Raw genomic sequence first — 27,264 nt, 5'->3', positions numbered from 1 at the left:
CTGTGATCAGACAGAGTGACTTATAGTCCAAGCTTGATGCCAAGTTGCTGTACCACCTTCTAGCCACCAAGCTCTGTAAATAAGCATTTCTGTTTGGTAAAATTACAGAAGAGATGCTGTTTGGTAAGATATTTTGTTCTATTTTAGTATGTATAATTCATGTAGGAAATGGCTGCCTCTTGGTTTTCTCACATACTTAGACCGTTTGTCTGTCTGTGTGTGTGTGGTGTGTCTGGGGTGTGGTGTATTGTGAAGAGTCATTGTAGAACCCTGCCCACCTCCACTTCAGTATCGACTTGCCCTGACTTCCAACAGTCTCTTTACTGAGTCCACACTGGGGGAGATTCGACACTTTCTGGTTTGTGGACACGTGTGTGCTGGCACTTCTGGAGTTGACGGAGGCTCTGTTAGGAAAGGCTGCTGCCAGTCTAGGATTAGTTTGAAAAGAGTTCTGTCTAAACAATATGCAGCCTTCTTTATTGAGCATTCAAGTATGAAACAGTTCGGTCTTGTTAGGACACTGTAATCTAAGGATGGGAGATGTAATTTGCGTAGTCCAAATTTTCCTAAGTGGGCCAATTAATAGTCATAAGGCCTGCACCAGATGTCAGTCGTGATGATAATCCCATTTCTACAAAGCAGGGAGTTGTGGAACACGTGCTGAATGTTGCTCGGTAAATGTGAAGTCCTTCAAAGGCAAAGACTATTCTTACTCATCTTTATATTCCCAGCACAGTGGCTGGTTCAGAATGGCTATTTATTGCTTTTTGTGAATGAATAAATGAGTGAATGAAACCCACACCATATAAAGATTGAAATCAAGAGAGTAAAATGTGTCCTGGAAATAGAGACGTGTAAGCATGCCCATGCTTGCTGTTCTACTCTGACTGAGAAGGAAATGGACTTCCTTCCTATATTCTTAGAAACACAGTCACGTAAGATTACTCTCTTCATTAAAAGTAAGTTTATACTCATTATACCACATTAGTTTCTGTGGAATTCCTAGAAAGTAGTTTCTTCAATTAAAAAATATTTCTGTTAGTTTTCGGGACAACTGTTGTCCGGTCATTTGAAGAAAAACACATGATACCTTTCACCCAGTGTGTGTGCGTGCGTGCGTGTGTGGGCGGGTGCAGGATGATTCAGGGCCAGAGAGTCACTGGGTCTAGATTAATTAAGACAGGATCAAAACAACTTCTGTTTTCCAGAATATTCGTTTTCACGGACTGGCTTTTTTCCTGTACTAATTTTGCTTAAATTACTTATCAAAACAGGCACATATATGATGCTTAGCTGTGATCCTAATCATAAATAGATCCCTCTTTATTTAGGAGGTCATGTGGTTCAGTTTGCTTTGTCAGTGATGTTAGGAATACACTGTTTAAACTCAGTTTGCTTGCCAATATTCCTGTTGAATACATTTCTCAACACGAGAATCGAAGAAATGTATTAGTTTGGCTTTTGGCCTTTACTAGCTTGTTTGTGGTTACGCATTTTGAGTTTGTTAATCAGTATCTTAGTATCCCTTCTCCTCCAGTAATTTTCAATCAACTTAGCAAGAGAGGGTTTGAAATGTTCACTGAGTGGGTAGTAGGGATTCACAGTAGTACACTGCCAAGTGCCCCTCCCCAGCCTCCCAATTTGTCATTCCTTTGTGAAGAGGTGGGGGTAAATGGTGGAACAGAACATTGTAGACCATTGTGACTAAATTAGCTATGACTAGAAGAAATCAAAAGAAACCTTAGGAGCAAATTACAGAATGCCACCAGTGCTGAACCTGCATTTGGCATGCTCAGTTTAGAATGGAACCTGTTTATTTTTATGTTGACATAATGATTTCCTATTTTTAAAAAACATCCCCATTCATACCTTTACCATTTAGGTTATAATACTGTGTTAAACTCAAAGTTCCAGGTTCTTTGTTCAAGTAAGAGTTGCAGCTAAATATTAAGATGCTCTCAAATATGGCATGCTTGAATTGAATTTTAGAGCCCGCAAGGAGCCTATGGCTCAGGAAATGGAGTGACTTTTCCAACCTTTTGCCAGAGACAGGTCTAGGGCATTCGTTTTCTGATTCCCCAAATTGGTACTTTTCCCACCACACTATGTTGTAGAAAGCCAGTTTTTGAAAATTTGTGATCCTAGAGCATTTGATCCCAGCATGACTTTTAAATTTGATGTTTTGATCTCAAAGCATTTAAAATTTTTGATGTGTCAAAGTTTTGATGGTCCCCAGTGTGAGGCAGGGACCATAAACTCTGGCCTCTGGGCTTGATCTAGCCCACCACCTGTTTTTGCGTATAAAGTTTTATTGGGAACACAGTCACTCCCATCTATTTATACATTGCCTAGGGCGCTACAATGTCGGTATAAGTAGTTGCAATGGAGATCGGATGACCTGCAAAGCCTAAAATATTTATTATTGGGGCTTTATAGAAAAAGTTTGCTGACTTTTAGGGTAAAGAAGAATGAAAAAATTACCTTAAAAAAGTCACACTATCAATTTGCAATAAATTGTGAATGATGCATGCTTTCTGAAAGGACTATAAAGCCAGCATATTATTGAGAGATATGAACGATCTGTCAAAAGACCAAAAAAAGCCTACCGATACACAGTAAAATAGAACTACATTTTTAGAGAGCCTCAGAGATTCTAGTTGTCAGAATGAAGCCTCTGACTTAAACAGCATTGACTCAAGATGGAAAATGCCTCCGACTGCCCCTTATGTTGTGCTAGCCCCGATGGAGCTTGAACACTCACCAGATGTCCTTGTCCTTGGCAGGTGGAGTGGATCCAACAGCAGGTGGTGAAAAAACGGACCAAGAGGGATTATGACTTCAGTCGTGCCCAGTCTACGTACTTCAACGACCCCAAGTGGCCGAGCATGTGGTATATGGTAAGCTCGCCTGGCCTGCGCCTGGGCCGTCATGTTTCATATTGTGCAGGGAACATCTGCTGAAAGACAGAGAAATAGTGCCCGGGGACTTTTTCCTGTTTCAGGGCATCACTGTGTGAGGTTGGTTGATGGCCTCTGATGTTTTCTGGGTCTTCTTTGAACTTAGCTCTTTGGCTGTAAGGAGAATGTGAAATGAGTTCTGATTCACAGAATTTCTGTTTGAGCACCTGTGTAGTAGCTTTCTAAGTTGGGATAGAGGGTAGAAAAATGTACCAAGATGCAGACACCCTTAGACCTATCAATAATTGTGTTTACTTCTTTAAAAAAAAAGATTTTATTTTTTTATTTTTAGGGAGGGGAAGGGAAGGAGAAAGAGAGGGAGAGATACATTGGTGTGTGGCTGTTTCTCACACGCCCCCTACTGAGGACCTGGCCTGCAACTGAGGCATGTGCCCTAACTGGGAGTCGAACGAGCAACCCTTTGGTTTGCAGGTCAGCACTTAATCCACTGAGTCACACCAGCCAGGGCCGTGTTTACTTCTGATACACATTTATTCCACCTTGAAACCATTCTGGTTAGTGGATACTGGCTCTTGGGAATCATTGAAATGACTGCTGATAGATAACAGATTCCTGACTTAGGTCATCTAATGTGTGCCTTCTCACTTTAGGTAATAATTTTTAAAACTAGACTACGAAAAAAATGGTTGGAAAGCATTTGACCTATATATATAGCTGGTTCAGTGGCTCAAGCAAAACTTTCAGTGAGGGAAACTTACTAAACATATTGAGGAGAGTGAGCTAACAGTTCACTTGACCTTGCCCCTTTAAAAATACATTTCTCTAGTCTCAGAGTTTTACGTTCACGATCCCTGAGGAATTGATTAGCATATGTTACTAATTCTTAATCATGAAATTCTTATGTCACCAATTTGCTCTATAATCTGCAAAAAGACCGTTAGGGTTCTGGATTTGAAAGATGGTTATTGCTAATTTTGGGCTGTGTACTTTCCCCTAATCAACTTTATTTTTTGCAGTCTTTGTCCCTGTGTCCCTGTAAATCCACAGCAGTTTGCATAGCTGCCTGCTGCTTTTCTGCCTCCTTGCCTTTCCCTCTTGTGCCCTTCCTGCCCTTCCTCGCCTCCTCAGGTCAGCAGTCCCCCTTCCTGCTGAGCCCCCACCCAGCACCCAGGCTTCCTGCTCCGGCTGCCCCGTGTCCTCATCCACTTGTCTTTTCTTCCCTCTGCTCTCCCGGGTCCTCTGTCCCTACTGCTCATGGCATCCTTCACTTGGCCCTTTGTTTCCTAGTGATGTGTACTTTTAAAAAATCTCCTCTGTTAGAGTTGGAGAAGTCACTTATATCCCCCACATCCACCCAAGAACTTAACCCAGGACCTTGTGGTGCTGGGAATATGTGTTTATTTGGAAATGGGTACATGTGGCTGGCATTTCCCCCAATTTCCCATTCCTTTGTCTTACCCAGAAGTAGGAAGTTGTGGAAACATTTGGGGCCCTAAACAGAATTTTACACAGAAAACTTTTTCATGCACAAGAAAAAAAAATTGGAGCCATAAAGCTAACTTCAAAGGGAGGTGGAGTCTAATCAGCATTTAAGTAGCGATCACCTGAGGGGACAAGTAAGACACTCGACAGCCTGTTAGTTCTGAAACCAGGGAAGATTGAACCACAGGGGAAGGTGTTAGAGGGAGTGTTGGCAGGAGCTAAGGAGCTTTGTCTGACAAAATGATAAGAATGTAATAGGATTAAAAAACGGGGTGGAAGCAAAATCCATCTCTTCCCTGGTTTATAAGGCCAGGGGGAGGGAGACCCTCCTTGCCTTACTTTGCTTCTTGCAAGGGAGAGCCAAATTTCTGTGTGCACTGGTCCCACAGGGTGGTGGAAGCAAAGGGCAGCTTTCCCAATGCTCTCCTCGCTCTAGCAGGGCAGGGTGCACTGTGAAATCTCTTTACTCTCAGGAACCACGGCTATGTCTTGGGAACCTCTCTTTCCATAGGGTAGCTTGAGGGAAGGGCTTGCATTGGGCCCCTTAAAATGTGGGATATTTCCTGACACATTTTGACAATAATTCATATAGATAACACTTATTGAACACTTACTGTATGCTAGTCAATGTGCTAAATACTTGGAGTATTTGTCTAACGTAGTGCAAACAAAAGTGTGTTCATATTGGCCCTGTTGTAAGAGTGAGGAATCGAGGCTCGTGGCATTTGGGTCACTGGCCTGAGATCACCTGGCCCGCCAATGGTAGAGTAGAGCTGCCGAGTTGGCAGGGGTGACATGACACCCTTCTGCTGTTTACCAGGCTGTCACCCTTCCAACTTTCCAGGAACTTCTACTCTGCCATAGAGAAGTGGCTGAAATACAAGGCAGGACGGTGGCTGCCATGTAGGATGAACAAAGTGTGCTGGGGACAATTGGAGCCCTTGAAAGAGTCCTATTAAGTTATTGCTTTTCCCTAATGAAAGGGGTGGGAGGTCGGTCACACACTTCATGTGCATGTGTCAGGAGTAGTATGACAGGATGGGGGCCGGCGCTTCAGACCCGCAGGCGTGGATTCAGATCCCCACCACTTCGCTGACCGTGCCCGTGACTGAATCACTTGTCAACTAGAGGAGTGTTTCGCTCTTAGGTATGTGTGTGCGATGCTGCATGACAAGTCACAGAACTTAGTTTTTAGAACAATTATCTCATGGGCTCTGTGGGGCAGCCATTCAGACAGGGCCCAGGGCTGATGGCCTCTCTGTTCTGTGAGGTTCGTGGTTTCAGCCGGAAGAAATAGACGCTTGAATGGAGTTGGCGGGTCACTTCCGAGGTGGCCTGGCTGGGTCCTCTCCATGTGGGTGTCATCACAGGGCTGCTCGAGCGTTCCCATGACGGCTTTGACTTCCCCAGAGCCAATGGTTCAAGAGGTCGTGTTGGAAGTGATGATGCCTTTTGTTGTCTAATTAGAAGTCAGTGACAGTTACTTCTGGAATATTCTGTTAGTCACATGTACTACCTCTGATTCAGTGGACCAGAAGAACTGCACGGGGTGCATATACTAGGAGGCAAGGGTTGTTGGGAAGCTGGTTACCACAGTTAGATAAAATACCACATGAGAAGCCTGTAGCACGGTGCCTGACATTAGAAAACGCTCGAGCCCTGGCTGGTGTAGCTCAGTGGATTGAGCGCGGGCCTGCGAACCAGAGGATCGCGGTTCGATTCCCAGTCAGGGCACATGCCTGGGTTGCAGGCTGGTTCCTTGCAGGCCAACTACCAGCAGGGGACGCACGAAAGGCAACTATACATTGATGTTTCTCTCCCTCTCTCCTTCCCCTCTAAATATAAATAAATAAAATAATAATAATAAAAAAAAGAAAACGCTCGAGAAATCGTGACGGGTTTTATTGTTATTCTCTGACTTCTAAATTACAATACATGCTATTTCCTTTTTATGTGCTCTTTATACTGCTACTAGTCCAAGCAGGGTGGGATGCAGGCCCAGTGGGCATTCTTCAGAGCACCCTGGTGACACAGCAGAGGCCAGGGGCCAGTTTCCTCCTCCTCCCTCTTCGTGAGCCCTGGGCCCTTCTGCAGAGAGTTTGAGGGCTGCTTGACGAGTCTCCATAGGGTCCTGTCTTCAGCTCATTAGCCTGGCCCTGGTGCTGTCATTCTGTATTCATCACAGGAGAATGGAGATTAAAGAATGGCATGAAGTGTGCCTGAGTGTCTCTTTTAATTAATTTAAAAGTTTGCCCCTGTCTCTCCTCCCCTTGGAGACTGGTATGCGAAAGCAGTATGTCTAGCCTTAGGCTTGGACAATATATTTAGGGAAATGTGCTCTCTTACAACACTTGGTTCTAGAGATGATGGCCGTATAATTACTCCTCTGTCCTGAATCGCTCGCTCAGGCTTCGAGGGAGGGCCCAGGAACAGAGCTCACCTCCCGTAGCATCAGCCATCTCCTACATCTACTCGTTGGTGGCATGGTAGCCAGCACGGAAGATTTAGGAAACATGACTTGGGCTTCCTAAGGAGATTTGTAAAGCGGGAGAGGATTCTGTAAGTGCCTATGGAAATTTGCTAGGCCAACAACCCCTCCTAAAATTTTTTGACATCCGGTACACACAGTGAGCACCTGTTCTTTGGGCTGCAATGTTTGCTTGCATGTTGCTTCTCTCATTAAAGCATTCCGAGGAGCATTTACAACCTAGGCAAGCATGGGTGGCTCTATCGGAGATTCTTTGTTTTGCTCTGGAGGAGGGGTCAGGCAGCGGGGTTCCTTCAGGATTCCCTGGGTGCTTCTGATGTGCAGCCAGGAATCCTGTGCAATCGAGTGCCCGAGTCTGGCAGGTAGTAAATATGAGATAATTGCTAATCAAACACAGAGATGAGTAAACTGGGATCGAAGCTAATCCTTTATAATCTTGCCAGTGGAGAAAAATAACGGTCACATCTACTGAGCACTTAGTATGTGTCAAGCATTTTGCCAAACTTTTACAGGTACTATTATCTTATTGCCAGTGTTTGATGAGTTAGGAACTGTTATTACCTCCATTTTACAGATGAGGAGATGAAAGCATAGACAAGTTAAGTAAATTGGTCCAAGTCACAGCATGTAGCAAGGGCAGATCCCAGTATTCGACCCCAGTCACTCTGACTCCAGATGCTAGACTTCCAACCTGCCCATCCCTGCTTCTCAAACTTGTGGGCATCAGGACCGTGTGGGAGGATTATTGCCCACTCTTCTCGCATTCCCCCAGCAGAGATCTGGGAATTTGCATTTTCAACAAGTTTACAATTGCTGCTGGTGCTAAGATTCGGGGTCCCATTTGAGCTCTCTCGGTGCTCCCATACATCAAACATGAGGTTTCTGTGGACACAGCTGGCCTCCATCTTCCCATTATCAGCTGGGGCAAGAAGGGCTTTTAAATTTATGGGACATTTTAAAGCATACTCAGTCCATTTATCTTGGTTTTCTTGATCTTATACCTTTTACTTACCAACAAAATATTCTCTCTGGGAAGCTGGCAGCTTTAATATGAGACGATGTTATCACTTTTCTTGCACAGATCAAAAATACCCTTGGTTTATATGTTCTTTCAGGATGCTCCACAGACAAAGGATATCTGATAGGAAAGATTGTGCAGATTTGGCCAGGTCTTTGAGAACTCTAGCAGAAATGATTTCAATGGGCCTTCCTGACCTTACTAAAGAAAATTCAGTTGGACTCTAGAGATGGCAAGTCTCAGTACGATGCCCCCTCGAGGGTCTGGGAATCCTGATCAAGCAAGCGTGGGGAGTGGAATGTTTTTGAAATTATTATAACATATTTAAAACGTACAAAAAATTTAAAGAATACCACAAATGCCCATCTACCCCAAGCGAGGGTACAGACCCTTATCTATCTGTATAGTTGAAGCTGCCTGCGAGCCCTATCCTCGTGTCCTGTCGTCCCCTGCAAAGTGAGCACAGATGCCGCACTTAAAATACAGCCTGGGAGTTCCCTCCTTGTTGGCAGAATGCTTCTCTTTGAGGGAGGAGTTATTCAATTTGGAAAAGATGAACACTTTTTGAAACCATCATACAGCGCATTCATAGATGGAACTCAACATTTGGGCTATTGAGGGAAGTCCCAGGAAGACAACCTGGAAGTGCAACGTGGATGAAAAAATTTAATAGAAAAGTGCTTTCATTCCTTTGGTCATATAAATATTTTATTGCATGAAGAAATTGAGTTAGCGCTGTATGGTATTTCTTGTCTAACTGTTAAGAACTAATAATGACTTTGGAGAAGTTTATAGCAAATAATTTTTTTTTCTTGCTTTCAGAAAAGCAAGCTCAATTCAAGAGAGAAAAGTAAGAAGGACTTGGGAAATCTTGCTGTTTGATTTTTCAGACTTTAGTAATTAGTATGATTGATATTCTTAACTCATCATCTTAGCACAGTAGAATTTTTTGTGATGAATATTGGGTGGCCTATTTAATATGCATTATTTAAAGCCAGGCTGTAACAAATGGGCTCCCTTATTGATGTACTTCCTCAGATTTCATAAAAGCTCTCTGGGTGGTTTTTCTGAGGGGAAAGTAAAAAAAAAAAACATTTGTCGATCAGCAGAGTGAAAATTAGCTAAGTTCTGCTATGTGTGTGGGGCATATCTGCCAAAAACTATGAACTAGCTAGTATAGTAATTGCAAAAAATGATTTTCAGCCACATGGTTCTTTGGCGGCCAACTGGATGGAGTTCAGTACTCCAAGGGTTTGAGGTATTGCTGTTTCTCCGGTTGGCACACATTTTCCTAATGATTTATGCTGTCATTTGACTCTAATAAAATCTGGTGGAGTTTGTGGCATTATTGTCCTGGCAGCTTGGAAATCATCCTTCTAAAACACCCCATTTAGCTGTTTTAATTGAAAATGCAACATGGTGCGAATCTGCAACCATGTGGCACATCTTGCTGCAAGCAGTAGGCCTTCTGAGAAAGGACAGACTCCAGCCAGGCAGCAAATGATTTACTGGTAGGAACTACTGGGGGGTGAGATGTGGTTTTGGCATGCTAGTATTTGCTTTGAACTAGCTCTGTGTCTTATAGAAAGTTATTTTAGAACTCAACCTTAGCTCATCCGAAAAAATGAGGATTCTGGATTAGATGTTTTGTTAAATTCATTCCTGCTTGAACTGCCTCTCATTCCACATGGCAAGTGGAACTGGATATATTGAGTTTGGGGAGAGCACATGCTACTGAAGGACACCCACCCACCTCTTGAGTTCCTGCTTGGTCCCACCCTATGAGCTCCCCACTGCAGTATGCCATGCTCTCACTTCATTACTACTTCAGACTCACAGTGTCGCCTGTGCTGGGGCTCCCCAAGACCACCCGCCTGATTTGGTGATTTGCTGGGAGCAGTCAACGTGATTCAGGAGTTGGGCCTGTGCATGGCTGGCTTTTATTTTGTTGAAAGAATGTGATCAGTAAAAAGGAAAGCATGGGGGAAGTGCAGAGGAAACCAGGCTTCATCTTCCAAGAGACTTCTCAGTGGAGCCACACAGAGAGCACTTAATTCTTGCAGTAATGAGGTGTGACAACATGTGTGAGATGTTATCTCAGGGAAGCTCCTCCGGGACTCAGTGCTCAGGGTTTTTATTGGGGGATGGTCATAACAGGTATTTAGTGCCTACCGTGTACCCAAATTCCGTCCCCTCAGGAGGTTTTCAGTATAAGCCATCTCATTTGCATAAACAGTTGAAGCACAGTGAGACATTCTTATGAGGGAATGGTGAGAAGCTGTCCCTGTATTCAGGTTCCCAGATGCCAGCCAAGGTATCAGGGGGCGTGAGTGGCCGTGTTGGAGGAATAACTCCTCCTTCAATAAAATATTGTGTTCCCTGAATGAATACATTAACACAAAGAAAAGTATGCACGAGGGATCATTCTGAGCAAAAGCCAACTCGAATCCTAGATGTGGTTCATATTTGTTTTGCAGCCTGGGAAACCCCAACTGACTCAAAGTTGCCATGAGGCATACTGATTTCCATGGGCATACGTGTATGTGTGTATTCACATTTAGCAGAGATTTCTTTTCTTTCCCAGCATTCACAATGTACCTGACACCAAAGATAAAACAATACCTTCTTTAATGGTGAGTAAGTGGAGGCTTTAATTGGCAGAAGTTTGGCTAATTTTAGTCAGTTTGCCTAATCAATTGATGGTAATTCACTGACGGTGCCATAGCAGACCCTGATGGGGACTTGCTTATTATCTCATAATGACCATAATGATTTCATTGTCCATATAATGGTTGTGATAGAAGTCAGTATATTAGGGATGTTAACCTATAATTAACTAGTCAAAGTGCTTATAGAAGACATTAGTAATTAATGATCCACTTGGAATAATTACTTCAAATAATACTCATTCTTGCCCAGTGCAAATTATTACCCCCTTCATGAATTTCCTTGAGCACAATATAACTTATTACATACTGGCAATTTATCTTTTCAGCTTCACTTTCAAAGAGGACAGCCATGTAGGTAGTCTGGCCCTTTGGGCCTGACTCCGACATGATGATGTGTTTGTTATTTTTGTCAAGAGTTTTAGTCACAATTTTTCTTTAATTAGTAACTCATTTTCTGTTGGAGACCAGATAGCATTGACCCTTGAGCTCACTTAATCCATAGTTGTTTTCTTCACATGTGTTGGTTCAAGTTCTTTTATCAAACAGTTTCTCTGAAATCCTCACTGTTCATTTACTTTTCACCCAGTATTGGGGTTAGTTCTAGAGGTCAAGGAACATTTTTTATGTATTTTAACCCAAAGTAGTATTCTTTGCAAATAGTAAACATTTTTTGATATAAAGTAAGGAGTCAGTTATATAGACTTCATCATTTTCCCCATTCACAGAACTGAACTTGACTATTCCTAAAAGATGGTGGTGTCTCCAAATATCCTGTGTTGAGGATTCAAGGTCCGAACTTATCTGAGACTGAGGCCTCTGGAATGCTGTTTTTCCCCAATTCTAATTGACAGTGAACTTGGCCAGGAAATTAATGGAGTAAAAGAAATGATTTTTAGCAATCTAGTGATGAGAAGAATCCAAAAGACAAAAAAGCCTGGAAGGAGAAAGCAGTGACCATCTTCAGATAGAACGCATATGCACACCAATGTGACTCTTCCGGTTTCTCAAATGTGAAACAGATAAACAAAGGAAAAAACATGGAAGACTGGCTCAGGCTAGGGGCTGGGATTCTGGGCCAGTGAGGGGCGATCCCGTAGGCGAGCGGTGCCTGCTGAGAGGGTTGCTGCACCCCACATGATGCCACATTAGAATGAGACATGTGGAAGGAAACTGTGAATCCCAGAAATAGGGTGTGACGACTGCATTGCATGGGTCAGAATCCAAATCGGGTTCTGAATGCAGAGGTGCTATTTCTGATGGTAGAAGATGTGAACTTAGCAAAACCTGCCTTCCCTGATTACTTTTTTCCTTGATTAAAGGAACCTGATAAGAAACCCAATATCTTATGCTCAGGGGGGAAAAAAGTCAGTATGATAGTGATTATTCAAGTATTTGGTACAGGATTTATAGAAGATCTTTAAGACTACTTGGCAGAAATGTGTCTTTTTTTTTTCTTTTAGTTTTCTGGGGAGGTGAATTTTGACTCTTGTAGAAATCTTACTGGGATAGAAGCTCAGATTCAGACTTTCTAAATTGGCATGTCTGACCCTGGCTGGTGTAGCTCAGTGGATTGAGCGTGCGGGCCTATGAACCAAACAACTGCAGTTCAATTCCCAGTCAGGTCACATGCCTGGGTTGCAGGCCAGTTCCCAGCAGGGGACGCATGAGAGGCAAGCATACGTTGATATTTCTCTCCCTTTCTCCTTCCCTTCCCCTCTAAAGATAAATAAATAAAAATTTTAAAAATAAATAAATAAATTGGCATGTCTGAAGCAGAGGAAAGAAAATTATGCCCAGGTCACATAGGGTTGTGTTCTCCTAATCTCTTTTGCATGGTTTCATGAAACTTAATTAAAATTAGTGTCTTAAAAACCTGATGTTTGGGTTTGGTACCTAGTGATAGAGAAGCCATCCTTATCTTTCAGTGAAAAGAAATTCGGTGGGACTCTTAGCAGTAAGAAGTTAAACATAGCAGGTCTACGCAATATTTTAGATCATTCCCGTTGGGCTGAAATGTTCTATATGCCTGTTCTCATCCTTGGTTCATGCCTGTGCCCTGCATCCCAGGCCCTCTGTTTCACACCCAAGCATACCACACTAGCACACAGCAACAAGTGCTGTGCCTGTTTCTGCAGTTTGTGCTTTGAATTGGCTAGTCTTTCGGAAGATACTGAGGAAAAAGCTCTCAGACTACTAAATTGGAATGGGCCTACAAAATCACTTGATTCCATTCCTCATCTCATGCTCAGTATCCACCTTGTGTATTTTCTGTAACCAGAAATATACCCTACTTAGATCGTCCTTTCTTTCCATAATGAACAATCCCATTCAAAGACACTTCTTTGTGCTTTATCAGGAACGCATGTCCCTGTCACTCCACACACCCGGTTAAGGATCACCTCCTATCCCCGTTTCACCAGCTTTCGCTGCGAACATTACAGAAGCACTTCAGAAACCTAAAAGTAGGGGGAACCACGTAATGACCACCTGTGTTTCTATCATGAACGTCAGGAATTATCGATTCAAAGCCAATGTTGTTTTCAGTTATTGCCCCCTCCCCTCTGATTATATTAAATAGATTCACACACCTAATTTTATTCCTGAATATTGTACTAGTTATCTATATAAGGACCATTTTTAACAATAAAATCATAATATCACATAAATAATTGATGATAATTTCTTTATATTGTCATATAATATAAAGTCAGTTTTCAAATATTTCCTATTATCCTATAATTTTCTCTTTGTAACTTGATTCAAGATCCAAACAAAGCTCATACATTGTGATTAATTTCTATGTCATTTAACTTTTACTGTGTACATCGCCTCCATTTTTTTCCTTTGAAAATTTTTGGTGGAAGAATTGAGGATATTCAGAACTTTATGTAGTCTAGATTTTGCTGACTGGATTCTCATGGGGTCATTTAGCATGTTCTTTTTCCAATATTATGCATGGATTGGTAAGTAGTAAAGTCTCAATCAGATTCAAGTTCAAGTTTATTTTTAAGAGCATGAGGGTGAACCCACTTCCTCCCAGTTGGTGTGTGTCCTTCCATCAGGAAATACAATGTCTGCTTGTCTCTGTTTGTGATATTAGCAGCTGCCATTGTGAAGACCCTTTAATTATTCACTGGGGTTTGCAAAATAGTGCTCCCTTTCTGTAACTCCTTCAGTTATTGGCTGGAATATTTTAATTAAGAGGGACTCTCATCAATTATTTGGTATAATGAGGTACAGTTTTTATAGGAAAGACAAGATTAATGGTCAGTTTTCTTTCTTTGTTAGGGTTCCTTCCCTAGCATTCAGCAAAAGCCACTAATGAGGGTTTATTACAAATTCGATTTAGATCTATCTGATATGCTTGGTTTCCTCGAAGTTATAAACCTATTCTTGCTTCAATTGCTCCATCTTTAGTCAGTGAAAACCCATCCAAATTAGCTTCAAGGTCCTTTTGATATGACTCCAGTATTCCTATTTTTTTTTCTGGCATGACAGGTTGCCCTATACTTACCTGATCGATTTCCTTGTTCGGGTATTGAAACCACCATATCTCCGTTAACCCCTTCTTCCTTTTTTTGTTTTTAAAGTGATATTTAGAAAGCACAAGGTAAGTGTTGAGATTCTCATCACTGTTGGGTTAGTCTTTAGGCTTTTTTAGTGAACAGAGTTACAGGGAATATATATATATATGTACATATACATATATACACATGTACACACATATACACATACACATATAGTATACCATGAGTTTACACAGATATTTGCAATTTGAAATCAACTCTACGGAGTTTATTTACCCTCATCAGTTACATATGCGTCTGTTCCCATGCTGAGCATCCTGTTCCCAGTGACGCAAACAGAGTTCCTCATCGGTTACCCCTCATACTGCACGCAGCACTATCTCAGAATAATAAGACTGCCACCAATGCTGTGATACTGGGAAACAATTTAAATTGTATATAGTTCTTTCTGTCCTTAAACCTATAGCCCACACATGTCACATGGTCAAATGACTTCTCTGAAATTACCTTTGGAGTATTTCTCTTTCTACAGACATTGTTTAAACAGCTCTCATGCTGCCCCAGAATCTTCTCAAAATTAACTGTCCTCAGTTCCTTAAAAATAAAAATGTCTATCTTACATATTGCATGGTTTGAAGTCTACTCCACCATCATAGTTGTTTGGTTGTCAACGTGTTTCAGTGTATTTCACGTTCTGCACTGTTGTTGGAAGGATAGGAAGTATTACAAAGACATTGCCTTGTGCTCGGCGATAGATGGAGAGGGGCAAAACCACCCGTTTCAACAATGTGGCACCTGGAAATTAATATTCTGCTTTGAAGGGATGAAATTAACTCCACTGGGTCTATGCACAATAGTGTATCATTATTTCCCCTAGTGTGCCTACTGTAGAAAAGAGTGTGTTAAAGCTTGCCATTCTTTATTAGTCTGAAAGTTGAAGTAAAGCAAGACTAGAAACATCTAATTTTAAAGGTTTACCTAAGAAAATGAAAGATTAAAGAGATCCTTAATGATCAAACCTGATTTATTCTGCACAAGCCAAAGGGAATGTGCAGGGGACAAATCATTTAAACGGTTGTGCACACTAATGAGCATTGAATTAGTTCTATCCTCCCAGGACTTAAATCTTGGAGTTACCATAGACTGCTCGATAAAAGCATTAATTCAATGTGTAACAGAAGGGAAAATGAGGGAAATCAACAAGAAATGTAATCCCTACCAGAAAAAATAAACTGGTAATAATTTTAGTCATTCAGCAACATTGATGGAACTCCCCCTGCGTAGCTATGAGAAGGTTATGTACTCTGCTCCCTGGCCAGGTCTTAGGCCAGCTGGGAAATGGGTAATTTTCTATAATATCAAACAGTGTAATACAGGCATGCACTAAAGTACTGTGAGACCCCTGTACTTATATTTTTATATTAAATTATAATCTGTGGTTTGAGGACCTGGACTTCAAATTTCTAATGTGGAAATTACATGATATTGGAATTAAGTGGTGACACATGATGATTTCTTTCCAGGCAAATGAATAATTTCAAGCTTCCAGCTCATGGTTGCAAGATAGCAATCAGTAGTTCCAAGTTCAAATGTTAATAGAAATACCGATCCTCTGCTTTAGTGTTCTGAGAAAAATTTGGGGGGGCATATTTCCTTCTTTCTATCACTTTTCACCTCCTTCCCTGGCCTCTTCTTGTTTACCCAGAGCCTTGTGGGATACCTTTGGGGACCCAGTGATTCAGAATCACTGTAAGCACGAGTCTGCAGAGAGATCTGAGGCTCAGTGAAGGGGAAGTCATGCAGTCCCAAGAAAAATCTTGGGTCATGGATGGGTATCATTGTCATGCGTGTCCCTGGGCAGAGTAAAGGCAGCTGTTGATGAGAAGTCCTCACCAGACAACTTTAAAGAAGCTGCAGCCAGCGTGCCACCTCAGCGAGGGCACAGAGTCCGCAGGGCAGTGGGTGGTCTGCAGGGCACAGCTCCCACGTGGCTCCTGAGGCTGCCAGACACCTACTGTCTCTCCCTGAGTCATTCCGAAGTCTGTCATTATGGCAGGAACTCTGTGCCCTGTGTCTTTGGGGGCCTAGCCCTTTGATCATTTTTTAAATTGTGCCTGTAACATTTCCCACCCAGTGTTTGGTTTTGATACATTTGAAATCTACAGGCAAGTTGAAAGAATAGGAGGAACACATCCATTTCATTCACCCAGCTTTACCAAAAGTTAATGTTCTTTATCTGTTTACACACACACATATACGCAGACAATCATACTTTTTTCCCTGGATTTTGAAGTAAGTTGCGAACATTGTAAAAATGAACCCCTAAATATTTCAGGATGCCTCTCCTAAGAGTATTTTTCTATATAACCAAAACACCATTGTTACTACTAATAAAGTTTAATAGTGATCTTATCCAAGTTACTGTGTATGTTCAAATTTTCCCAATTGTCACAGAAATAATTTTATGAATCTATCCCTTTTGATCCAGAACTCAGAACCGTACACGGCCATCATTTGCTCCACTCTGTTCGCTCCTTTTTAGTCTAGGAGAGTTTCCCTACTGTTACTGGGGCTGGGGGGTGGGAGGGAGTGACCTTTTACGTGGGTGATTTCTGTGTGTCCAGGCTGGTGGTTTGTAGAAAAGCTCGCACTTGGGATTTGTTTGATGGTTTTTCAGGACTACGGGAGTGATGAGACATTTTGGTACAAAAACTACCTGGGCGCCATTATCCCCTTTTCAATGCTCCCTGTCAGGAAGTAGAATGCCCAAAGTCCTGTTTTTGGAGATGGTGTTAAATCTATTTTCTTGGTTGGTTGAGGTTTCTGCTAGATTTCTCCTTTGTAAAGGTACATTTTATCTTTCTAACTAATAAGAAATTTGAGGAGTAGTGTTTTGAGACCCTTGAACATGTTATTCCCTATTAACTTCTCCCCAAGAATTTAGCATCTATTGATGATTTCTGCCTAAATTAATCATTAGATCAGTGGTTGCGAGATGATTTTCTAATTTTTAGCCCCTTGTTCATGACTCTGTCTTTTAAATAGTATGAGCTCATGGCTTCTTTTCAAATGTAATGATGCATTATTGACATTATTGCTTTTTAGTTCTTCAGTTGTGTCAAGTTCCATGAGTGGGCAACCTTTCACATTGACTCCTGTGGCCTTTTGAGAGGGCTCCCCTCGGTTTTAGCACTTGCCCCCTTTATGGCACGACAAATGTTCGCCTTGTGCTTTCTTTGCCTCACACCTAGAAATAGCCATTTCTCCAAGCCTATGGTTTCTTTTATTAAGGAATGACATTTACATGGCAAGGCCTTGGTGGCAAAGGGTGTCCTTGGTTCCAGGTGGTTTGTCAGTGGACAGAGCCCAGCGTACACACCTGGCGTTCATAGTGGCACCTCCCATTCCAGGCCAGTAATAGCACAGGTTCTTTCTCTTCTAACCTATTTCATATTTATGTCATGGTTCTCACCAGTATCAATAAGTTGACTACCATATACACAAAAAGTATTGTCATTACTATATCACTATCACCAACAGATTTACTGATGTAAAATTCAAGGTGTCTTTCTCTTCCTAGAATATATCTCATTGAGGTGGTAGTCAGAATACTTGAATCAAAAGTTGCTTGAATAAATACTTTTTGCCCTCAATGATTGTTACGGGACAGACCCAGGGGAGAGAGAATGATACACTATTGCCAAAAGGACCCACCCTTGTGATCTGGGGGTCCCCCACCCTGTCCTAGGCTCGCCTTGCCTGCCACCAGGGAAAGACGTCTTCCAATGCCAGAGATTGGTGAAAAGGATAGGGACTATTTATTTAAAGAGTTATACAAACTTAAGAGTAATAACTTAATGTCTTCATGGAGATCCTAAAGTCCTTTAGAATACCCACACATGCACAGTCCTTCCTTCCTCCTCTGCCCAGTCCCAGGTACAGAATCTCAGAAAAATAAATAGAAGTCCATGGTTCTTCTCTGCCCAAGCTGCATGGTCCCAAAAAGACCCAGCATGACTGCCGCTCTTGGGTTTAAATCCCAGTGCCAATCTTCCTCTGCCGCACCATTTTCAACTCCTCCCACAATTGGCCAAGCTGCCAGCAGTCCCATATTTTTCCCAGCTTTACTGGGCTGCCATAGTAAGTCTGGGCAGGTGTGGCCCTGTGGTGTGGAGCCGATCAGCTCCAAGCTCTTCTCAGTGGCCATGCTCCATGCATCCCCCCAGCTCAGACTTGTGGGGGTGAGGACATCCTATATATATGTATTTTTCTAATATTTCATGGACACTGAGTTCTGGACCCCATCACAAACCTCAACTTGGCTCCCCACCTTGGCTGCACCCTGTTGCATGATTATATCATCAAATTGATACACAGGTTAGATTAATTTGTTTCTGATAAATGATTAATGATTAATTTGTTTCTGTTCTGTCCAATTTTAGAGCTCCCTCCCCATCTTTATATGTTTAATTTTGTTAATTTACTGAATTTTATTTTGGAATATGTAAAACATGTGGTTCAAAGTAAAATTCATAGAACTCTATAAATGCATTTTTTTCTTTTTTCTTTTATCACTTAGTATACCCTGGACATCACTGCATAGTAGTTCACAGAGAGCTTTATTCTTTTTATTACAGCTGTGTTGTGGGAGAGTTACTGTAATTTATTTAGACATAGATGAATGTGCAGTTAGGTTTTCTCCAATATTTTACTTTCACAGATAACGCTGTACTGAACAACCTGGTGCATCTATTTTTGTGTGGCATTGGAGGTGTACTTGCAACTAGAAATCTAGAGTAGATTTCTAGCTGTGGGATGCTCAGTTAAAAGGTGGACACAACTGTAATTTTATTAGATCGTGCCTAACCCCCTGAGCAGGAGCAAAAATGGTTCGTCTCTCCGTCCAGCGTGTTTGGGAGGGCCTGCTCCCCTCCTCCTGCCTCATTGTCCATAGTTGAATGCTGGCCAGTGTGGCAGGTAAGAAATGGAATTCTGCGCATTTTAGCGTAGCCCGTGGCTGGATACTTTATGGACAGGCCTTGTCATATACTTACTTTTTCTATCCTTGTTTCCACCTTTACTTTTTTTTACTATTCTCTGCTAGGATACCTAAACAGGGCTTGCATGCACAGTATTCTGAGTTCTTAATTATATAAAACATTTCTATAGTTTTGATACCTGTACCTTGGTTGATTTTTCTTAACATGTAGTGAACTCTTTGAATATTTATTTATTTATTTAAGTCTAGAGGGTTGGATTTTTTTTTTCTTTAAGGTGTACAGCAGGTCCCTGAATAAGGCCATTTTGTTCAACATTGTTTTGTAATAGCGTTGATGTGATTCCGTGGGAACTTAACTCTTGTTTATGTCTATTAGCCTATGATAAGACTGGTTTCATGATACATCGTTTTGCTTAACCTAAGGACGATGTTAAGTGAGGACTGCCTGTACTGTTAAGAATTGTCAGTTTTACACATATTGGAACTTCTTTAACTATTTTCTTTATGAGTTAATTGCTCTAAGAACCTTTTAACCTTTGTTTTGTTTTGTTCTTTTCATATATTTATGCCTTTTCTCAATGTTTCTGATTATCGTCCAGTTGAATCTATTCTCTCCTGGATACCTTGTAATTTAGCTTTTATTTTTATTTTAATTTGGTCTTTGATTTATTTTCAAGGTTTAGTCAACTGTAGTTTCATATCATTTGGGTTTTTTTTCTGTCCCTGTATGTTTTTAATTTTTTATCTGAGTTACATATTTGTATCTACATAGTCTATTTTAGTGCATTTCGTTTAGGTTTAGGTGTTGTGATATGGTTTTGTTTTGCTGCAGGTTTTTGAGCAGAATTTCTATAAGCTGCAATGTTTTGATTCACTTTATATTTTATTCTAATAGAAACATTGAATGGATATTTGACTCTTGATTTCCATTCATTTTGAAATGTTTTCTTCTCTTAGACCATTAGTAGCAGTTGTGTATAGACAGACATGGGAGTTTGGATGGCCTTATTAAGCTTTCTAGTTCCAGAGTATTGTACTAGTTTGGTACAGTCAAGTTCATTTATTTTGGTAAATGTTTTAGGAGGGAATGTGGGGAAAGGATAGTTGGTCTTCTGTTTTTATGATTTCCTTATTTTGCATTTTCTTTTCTTTTCAGCTTCTACTTTTATGTTTTCTTACCTTTTCCATCAGTCTTCAAGGACTGCCCCTTCCACGTTGCTCCGTCTCCCCCAGAAGTGGCACCCCCCTGTGGCTGCCATCTCTCTGCCTCCACACTCTGAACTCTCCCAGGTCTCAGCCGTGTTCTCAGTGCTGCCCTCCTGAGGATGGAGCTTTCTCTTTGTACGTTCCACCACCCTCGGGACTCTGCTCCCTCTCTCCTTCCCCGCTTAGTGTACCTGACCTCCTGCTCCAGAGTGGTCTCCAGAGCTCTTTCTGCCAGACACATGTTTTCAGTGTTTTTCTCCTATTTATGTGTAATTTGAGGTTCATTGTACTCCTTTTGTCCTGGTTGTGATGTACGGTAGATATGTATTATCAACATTTTCGTATTTTTGATCTCTGTGTTTTGGAAGGCTGCACGGAGAAGTTACGGTTTAGGTGGTTTTCATGATCCTGCTGGAACTGAGGTTAGAGTCTCCAGAGCCTATTGTGAGTGTGAAGAAAATAGAACACTGCACGTTTCCTTCTCCTTGCATTCTTCCCGTCACAACCTTAATCCTTCCCTGAGAAACAGATGCCGCTGGTTAAACCAGGAGACGCCATAGTTAATAATAGATTGTTGTCACTCCACAAAGTTACCTTCTATGACACTTTATTTGCTTTAGCAAATAAAGAGGACTCTCAGCTAAGTTTGAATTTCAGATAAACAGTAAATACCTTTTGTATTTAGTATGTCAAGCAAGCGTCTGCTGATGGCACTGACCCAGGGGTTTCATTCTCATGAGGGGAAAAGCCTTTGGTGACTTCTCCTTTCTTTCAGCTTGGGGTGTGAGGGACATCATGAGGGGAGGTGTGGCGGTTATCGCACAACCAGGGGCCACTTTCAGAGGACAGAGTTCAGCTGAGCAGGGTGCCGGAGACAGTGCTAAGCATCGGTGCTCTATCGATGTCCTTAAGCTGATGCCCCGAGCTTGGAATCACCTACTTCCTAATTTCTTGGCTGATAATTAAACGCCTTTTTGGACTATGGTTCCCTGGGTTTTCTTTTCCTTGCAGCTGAAAACCTTCCAAATTAATATGGCACCTTCTCATTAGAAAGTTAACTTCAGGAATTTAGAGATTGAACCCATCTTGTGAAAGGAAGGTTTATTTATTTTTGTTTTAGTTATCACCTTTTGGGCATAGTGATCTGTCGATTTATTGTTTACTAGGCCCCTTTTTCTAGTCTACTGAAAATAAGTTGTCACAGAATGAAATGGAAAGGGGTAGGTTTTTCTGCCATGCCAGCCGGGCAGCTGTTTGGATTTCTGCCACTCCGGTTCAGCATTGTTAACATTGTGCTTTTTCCTGTTTGGAAAGCCCTATCCCAAGTCGAAGGTGAAAACGTGCCACTATTAGAATACGGATGTTTGGACCATGATCATCTGGGAAGTAGTCACAGTAGTTACCCATGAAAAGCTTGCTAATCAGATAGGTAGAAAAGACAACGCCTACTTGGGAAACTGTTCTAAAAATATGTGTGCAGTTCTGATGAGTGTGGCTGGGGAAAGCGGCAACGTTGCTGTTGAATTTAATTGTGTTAGCGTTAGTCCGTTCATTAATGAGTGAAAAAAAATGTGACTTGGGTTGCAGAGCCGTGTCCCAGTTTACCCTGAATATACCATGATAAAAGTTACTAGAGAGAAAGTTCACTGTGCATATTCTATAAATGAATATGTGCCACTCTGTTTAGATAGCCACACTTTCTTGAATTATTTTTCTTGAACAGAAGCAATTCTGTAGGATGCTATTGAAGCAGGTTGCTTGCTTAGATTCTTGAAAGGACTCGATGTTTTTTATTAATGAGGAATTACGCTTGTTAGCGTAGGACAAAAGTGAGTTTGTTTTCTTGCTCCATAGACTTCAGGGTCTGGAGAGGGTCTCAGCAGGTCGAAGAGGCAATCTGCTGGGCAGGTTCCTTCACTGAGTGGCTCATCGAATGCATTTTGGAAACCTTCATCTTTTCTGATGCCTCTGCTACTTGCCACAGTAGAGGAAGCTCTAAACTTATTATTAGTCTGTTCAAGTAAAACGTTTCATTTCTCTTGCTTGCCACTTTGTAGATTTCATCCTAGCGTACATCTCTAAGTGGACAACGGAAGCAAAGGTAGATTTAGGCACTTATTTTCCCTCAGTCCAGAAGAAACAATATGAAAGCGGGATTTTCAGTAGCTATCTAACTTGATTTTGCTGATTGTCTGAGATGAGATTGTTTTTACTTTGCAGTGGAGATAGATTTATTTTTCTGTGGCTACATCCCAGTAATAGCGCATACCACACTGTGGGGTTTTTGTCTTAGGAAATTTTTTTGTTATTATGTTTTTACTTAAAATGTGAAAGTGGGGCTTTTCCTTTGATTTTAAATTTTAAATGGCAGTAGGTCTGGAACCTCAATTTTGCCCTGAATTACTCTTTTAAGTCTAGGGTTTATTGCCTGATACCTATAAACATCTCTTTTCAAAATGAGGTTTCTGCGTTCATTGAATAAAGGTCAGCTCTATAAGGGCAAAATTGTACAGAACTCACGGTATAAATTTAATAATATATTTCCCTTGATGTTACCCACAGTCTCTTTTTTATTTCGTTCATAACTGTTACCAACAGTTACCGTCTCTAATTGTATTATATGTTTCATTTGTCTATCTATTATTTATGTGCTCCAGCTTCCATGTAAACTCTGGGAAGGCCAGATGATGTGTTTTCTCTGATACACATTCCACATTTAAAAAGCATTTCATCAATATTGGTTAGAAAATTAAAAACAAGCTAATAAAACACAAGTGGATAAATGAAGTGTTTTGACAGTGAACAGATGTAGAGAAACTGTAATGGAACTGCCCTTCCTCAAACTATTATGGACTAAAACCATTATATAATAGAGTAGTAGTTCCTTCAGAAGGACTTGCAGATGACTGGAACGAATATACATTAATAGCTGAATCTTATGCATCAGATGGGAGATTCGCCAGCTGTTCATGTGAGCGATGGAGCCATCAAACACTTCTGTCAGTCAAGCCTTCATGTGCCTGCAGCCCAGTGAACATCTGTGTGCAGCTGCGCGGAGGCCCAGTGAGAGCCACGCAGCTGAGCCTTGTCGACCCGTAGAACTGGGAGCTGTGACAATTACGTACTGTTTTCAGACGCTAAGTTCCGTGGTTGGTTTGTACAATATAGGAAAAAGAAACGGCCTAAATATATACTACATTTACTGATAGAAAGGAATTTTTTTCTAAGCAGCACACTTTTGTTTTGGTGCCGCTGTATGTATTAAGCCTGTTTTTCTGATTATGTAAAAATGTAAAGACTAGAATATGCCTGAAGAATTCATGTTAGTGGGGAAAGATGAAAGATTTGTGGGTGTCAACATGAGTTAGTGTATTGACAGGAAAACAAAATTGAATTCAGATTTTGTTTGCAGGTACTTGTAACATGCCTAGAGTTTTGGCCATCCCATCTCTTCTGATTTGATTGTTTAATTTTAAGAATAAAAATTTTGACACACTGATATTACTTTTCAGAGTTTCTATACCACAGTTATTATAGGTTTCTTGTAGTAAGGATAGTATTTGAGGTAATAACGTACTAGAGGGCATGGCAAAAACCCTCAGACCCTTCAGAATACTCAGAAAGTTGAGTCTGTAATCTAGATCTAAGAAATAAAAAATTTGAAAAGACTATTTGAAATTTCACATGCCATTCATTTTATATGTAATTCCAGCAGACTAACGATTTTTTTTGCCTTTAAGGGTATCTATTTTAATGCCTTTTTGAGACAAAAATAGGGGGAACTACTGTTAATGTTTAAGACCCTATTTCTGTTGCTCTATGTGTTAAATGTAAACAAGTTAAGCTGGCTGCCGTAGTTCAAGGGGTGCTTGTTCTGGAAGGACGTGCGCGATCGAATAGTTTCGAACATCCCTCAAATATGCGTGTTTCCCTGTTACGTGGATTTGAATCTCCCTTCCATCCCTCAACACTTTTGATGCGATATGATCTTAATTGAAAATATTTGGGGGGAGGATCCAATCTGTGGGAGTCTGAGGGGTTGACAAGCGGAGGTTGAGGTGGCTTTTACGGTTCAAAATTTCTGTGGAGTTCTAGAAAGAGGAAAAAGGCTTCAATAATACTTTAAGAAAAACCGAAATGTAATAGAGCTTGGAAGGTAAACCTGTGTATATTATTTGTCTATTTGTTTGCTTATCTGTTCATCCATCCTTCGTCCATCTATCTACCCCACCATCTCCCCCATTTGTCCATCCATTTATCTAAGAGATGATTGTGTTGTTGAAACCTGGTTGCAGAATGATTGAGGGTTAGGGAGGAGCTTATATAAGTACATTCATGTTCTTCATGATATCTTCACCTGAAAATGGATTTTTTTCTTTCCCTGAAAAATAGCTACTTCTGCCATTAAGTTTTATAAGAATATTGCTGTTCTTATATGTCATGTAACTGAAGAAACATGATGAACTAGTTAAGCTTGTATTAGTGTATTTTCCATTGATATTCGAATTCTTTCTCACTGATATTAAATGTTTCCAATATTAGAAAACATTTCTATCGTTTTTTTCCTTAAATTTCTTGTGTGACATTGAAAAAAATAAAAGTAGTGGGGCAATTTAGTCCCAAAGCTAGTTGGTTATGTTTATCCAAACTATACTTCTTCCTAATCATTTGAAAGAAAGGGAAATGCCCTCTAATCCGTTAGCTCTTTTCCCTGAGACCTTGGAGGAAAAGAGGGGAAAGGCGTCTCTGAGCCGGATTTCTGCAGAGTACACAACGAGGGTGGAGAAGTCCACGCCAGTAGGATTTTGTAAACATTGCAAACAAAGAAATTACATTTTGGAAAAGAACTACGTTGGCTTCTTGCTGATGTTCACATAGTTACTAAATAATGCAGCTCAGTTGCTTATAAAATTCATTTTCATGAGCTACAATGTTAAATAATGCAGCTCAGTTGCTTCTAAAATTCATTTTCATGAGCTCAGTGTACGAATTGTTTCTTGGCTTTATAGGCACTTAAGGAAGACATTGTAATTGAGATCGTGCCTAAGCAAACACAGCTTACTAATTTACTAATTGCATAATTTGGGCAAAGAGTAGTATCTTAGTATTAACTTGGTTCTTGATTCATAGTCAGAGAGAAAGTCATCTGATAAAACCAAGCTTCTCAACTCATGAGTGTATTTAATGCATGAACTAGAAGGTACTATCAAAACTGAGCCATTGATCAAGATCAGAAGTGGTGAGAAGTATTCATTTTGTCATGCCATGTTGTGCCGGAAGAAACAGACCTGTACCCCCACGCTGCCCTCCATCCAGGAGAGATTTCCCACCATGCCTGTTGGTATCGTAGCTCACCTGCCACTGTCCTGCATCTCTTCTGACTTATCCTGCCATTTACTGAAGAGCGTTAGGGTGATCAGCACCCCTAGTGAGTGCCATCTACTATTCTCATGTAATACCTCGTGAATCCTTCAGTCCCTGCACATTCCCTGTTCTATTTCTTGAATTATTTTATTGGCAAAGTTGAATAAACAGGTGCTCTATTATGAGCCAAAGTGCAGAAGACAGATTTCCAGATGTGATTTGAACATTTTCTATTACCCGATTGCACATTTTCAATTTACGTGTCTTAACTGTGTAAATTATCTCCTTCTGTGTTTTATCTCAGAATTTACTTCTGCCTTTCCTCATAAACAAATATCAATTTACAAATTATTGAGCATTTTTACTATGAACTCTAGAGGTTATAAAGATACATAATGGAGACTCCATTACCCACATTGTTTGTAATTTCGTGGAGAAATAAAACCCATATATAATCAGATTGTTGTTATGGGTGCAGGATGGGCTGAGCAGAAAATCCCTGGGCTTCCCATGAGGGGAAGGATTAAATGAATGCATAAGGGTCTTAGAATTTGCTTTAGAATCATATATTTCAGACATTTAGATGTCCGTACTGCCCTTTCTTCCTAATTATACAGCCAGCTCTTCTTTTCTAAATAAGCTGCTTCAACTTAACACAATGATTATCTTCTACTTTTCTGGTTTGGCTTACTTCCCTCAGACTGATAATCTTTTTGTTAGTTAGTTTTTGCTATGTAGCAAACCACCCCCAAGAATTTGTGGCTTGAAAGAATAACTATTTACTAGATTTACGACCCTGCGTGTCCGCAGTCAGGGCTAAGCTACGCTAACAGTTCTCTGGTTTCATGTGAGCTCACTGTGCGTCTCTGTCTATGAGCCACTCTGGGTTAGCTGGGGGCCAGCCACTGGAGTGTGGTTACAGCTGGGACAGCTTCTGTGTGTTTCATGTGGTCTGCCACCTTCTTGCAAGCTGCCTTGGCTTGTTCAGAGGTCAACTAGGAAGGTTTAAACGAGAAAGGGTGTAGAAGGACGGGACTGGACCATTGTTACTTCTGCCACATTCTTTTGGTGAAAGCAAGTCACCTCAGCCCAGAATCAAAGGCTGAAGCAATAACCTCATTGCTTGATGGAAGTCATTGCAAATACCACAGGTACAGAGACTGGTGGAAAAGTGTGCCCAGTTTTTTAATCAGCCTCATTTCATAGTGAGCCTTAATTTTTCTAAGATCATCAAATTTACACATGTGCTGTCCTTAGGAATTTTTTAACTTTGGGGCAACACATAGAACGGGACAATGTCGGTTCTTTGCTAGATTGTAGAGCAGCTTGGGACCAACATAATAGCACTTTATAGACACCAGAAAGATCCAGGATGGGAAATAGCATGATGCTAAAATTTTAGAAAGAATTTAGTTGTGGATCTGTGCAGAAAAAAGGTTTAGATCTGCACATCCGATTGCTACAGGCATCTGCTGTTTGGGTGTTACTTCAACTTCCATATTTCTAAAACTGAACTCAATATATTCATTCTACAACCAACTTTTTTCTTCTTCTTGTGTTTCTCTTCTCAGTAAGTGATTCTGCCATTTGCTC

The 27,264-nt window shown here is 40.9% G+C and overlaps 1 protein-coding gene across 4 annotated transcripts in view; it reads left to right on the top strand.

Annotated features, from left to right (window-relative positions):
- The window catches only part of PCSK5 (proprotein convertase subtilisin/kexin type 5), a 424,235-nt gene that overhangs the window by 81,943 nt on the left and 315,028 nt on the right, over window positions 1-27,264 (top strand). For all 4 annotated transcript variants that reach the window (XM_037030322.1, XM_037030321.1, XM_037030323.1 and 1 more), the window contains one exon: window positions 2,784-2,897. In XM_037030322.1, the coding sequence (XP_036886217.1) occupies window positions 2,784-2,897 (114 nt within the window). The remainder of the gene's footprint in view (window positions 1-2,783; window positions 2,898-27,264) is intronic.

This window comes from Sturnira hondurensis, unplaced genomic scaffold, assembly GCF_014824575.4.
Source record: "Sturnira hondurensis isolate 20B ecotype Veracruz unplaced genomic scaffold, ASM1482457v3 Scaffold0020642, whole genome shotgun sequence".
NCBI classification, from domain to species: domain Eukaryota; kingdom Metazoa; phylum Chordata; class Mammalia; order Chiroptera; family Phyllostomidae; genus Sturnira; species Sturnira hondurensis.
This window is presented reverse-complemented; position numbering and strand designations above follow the sequence as displayed.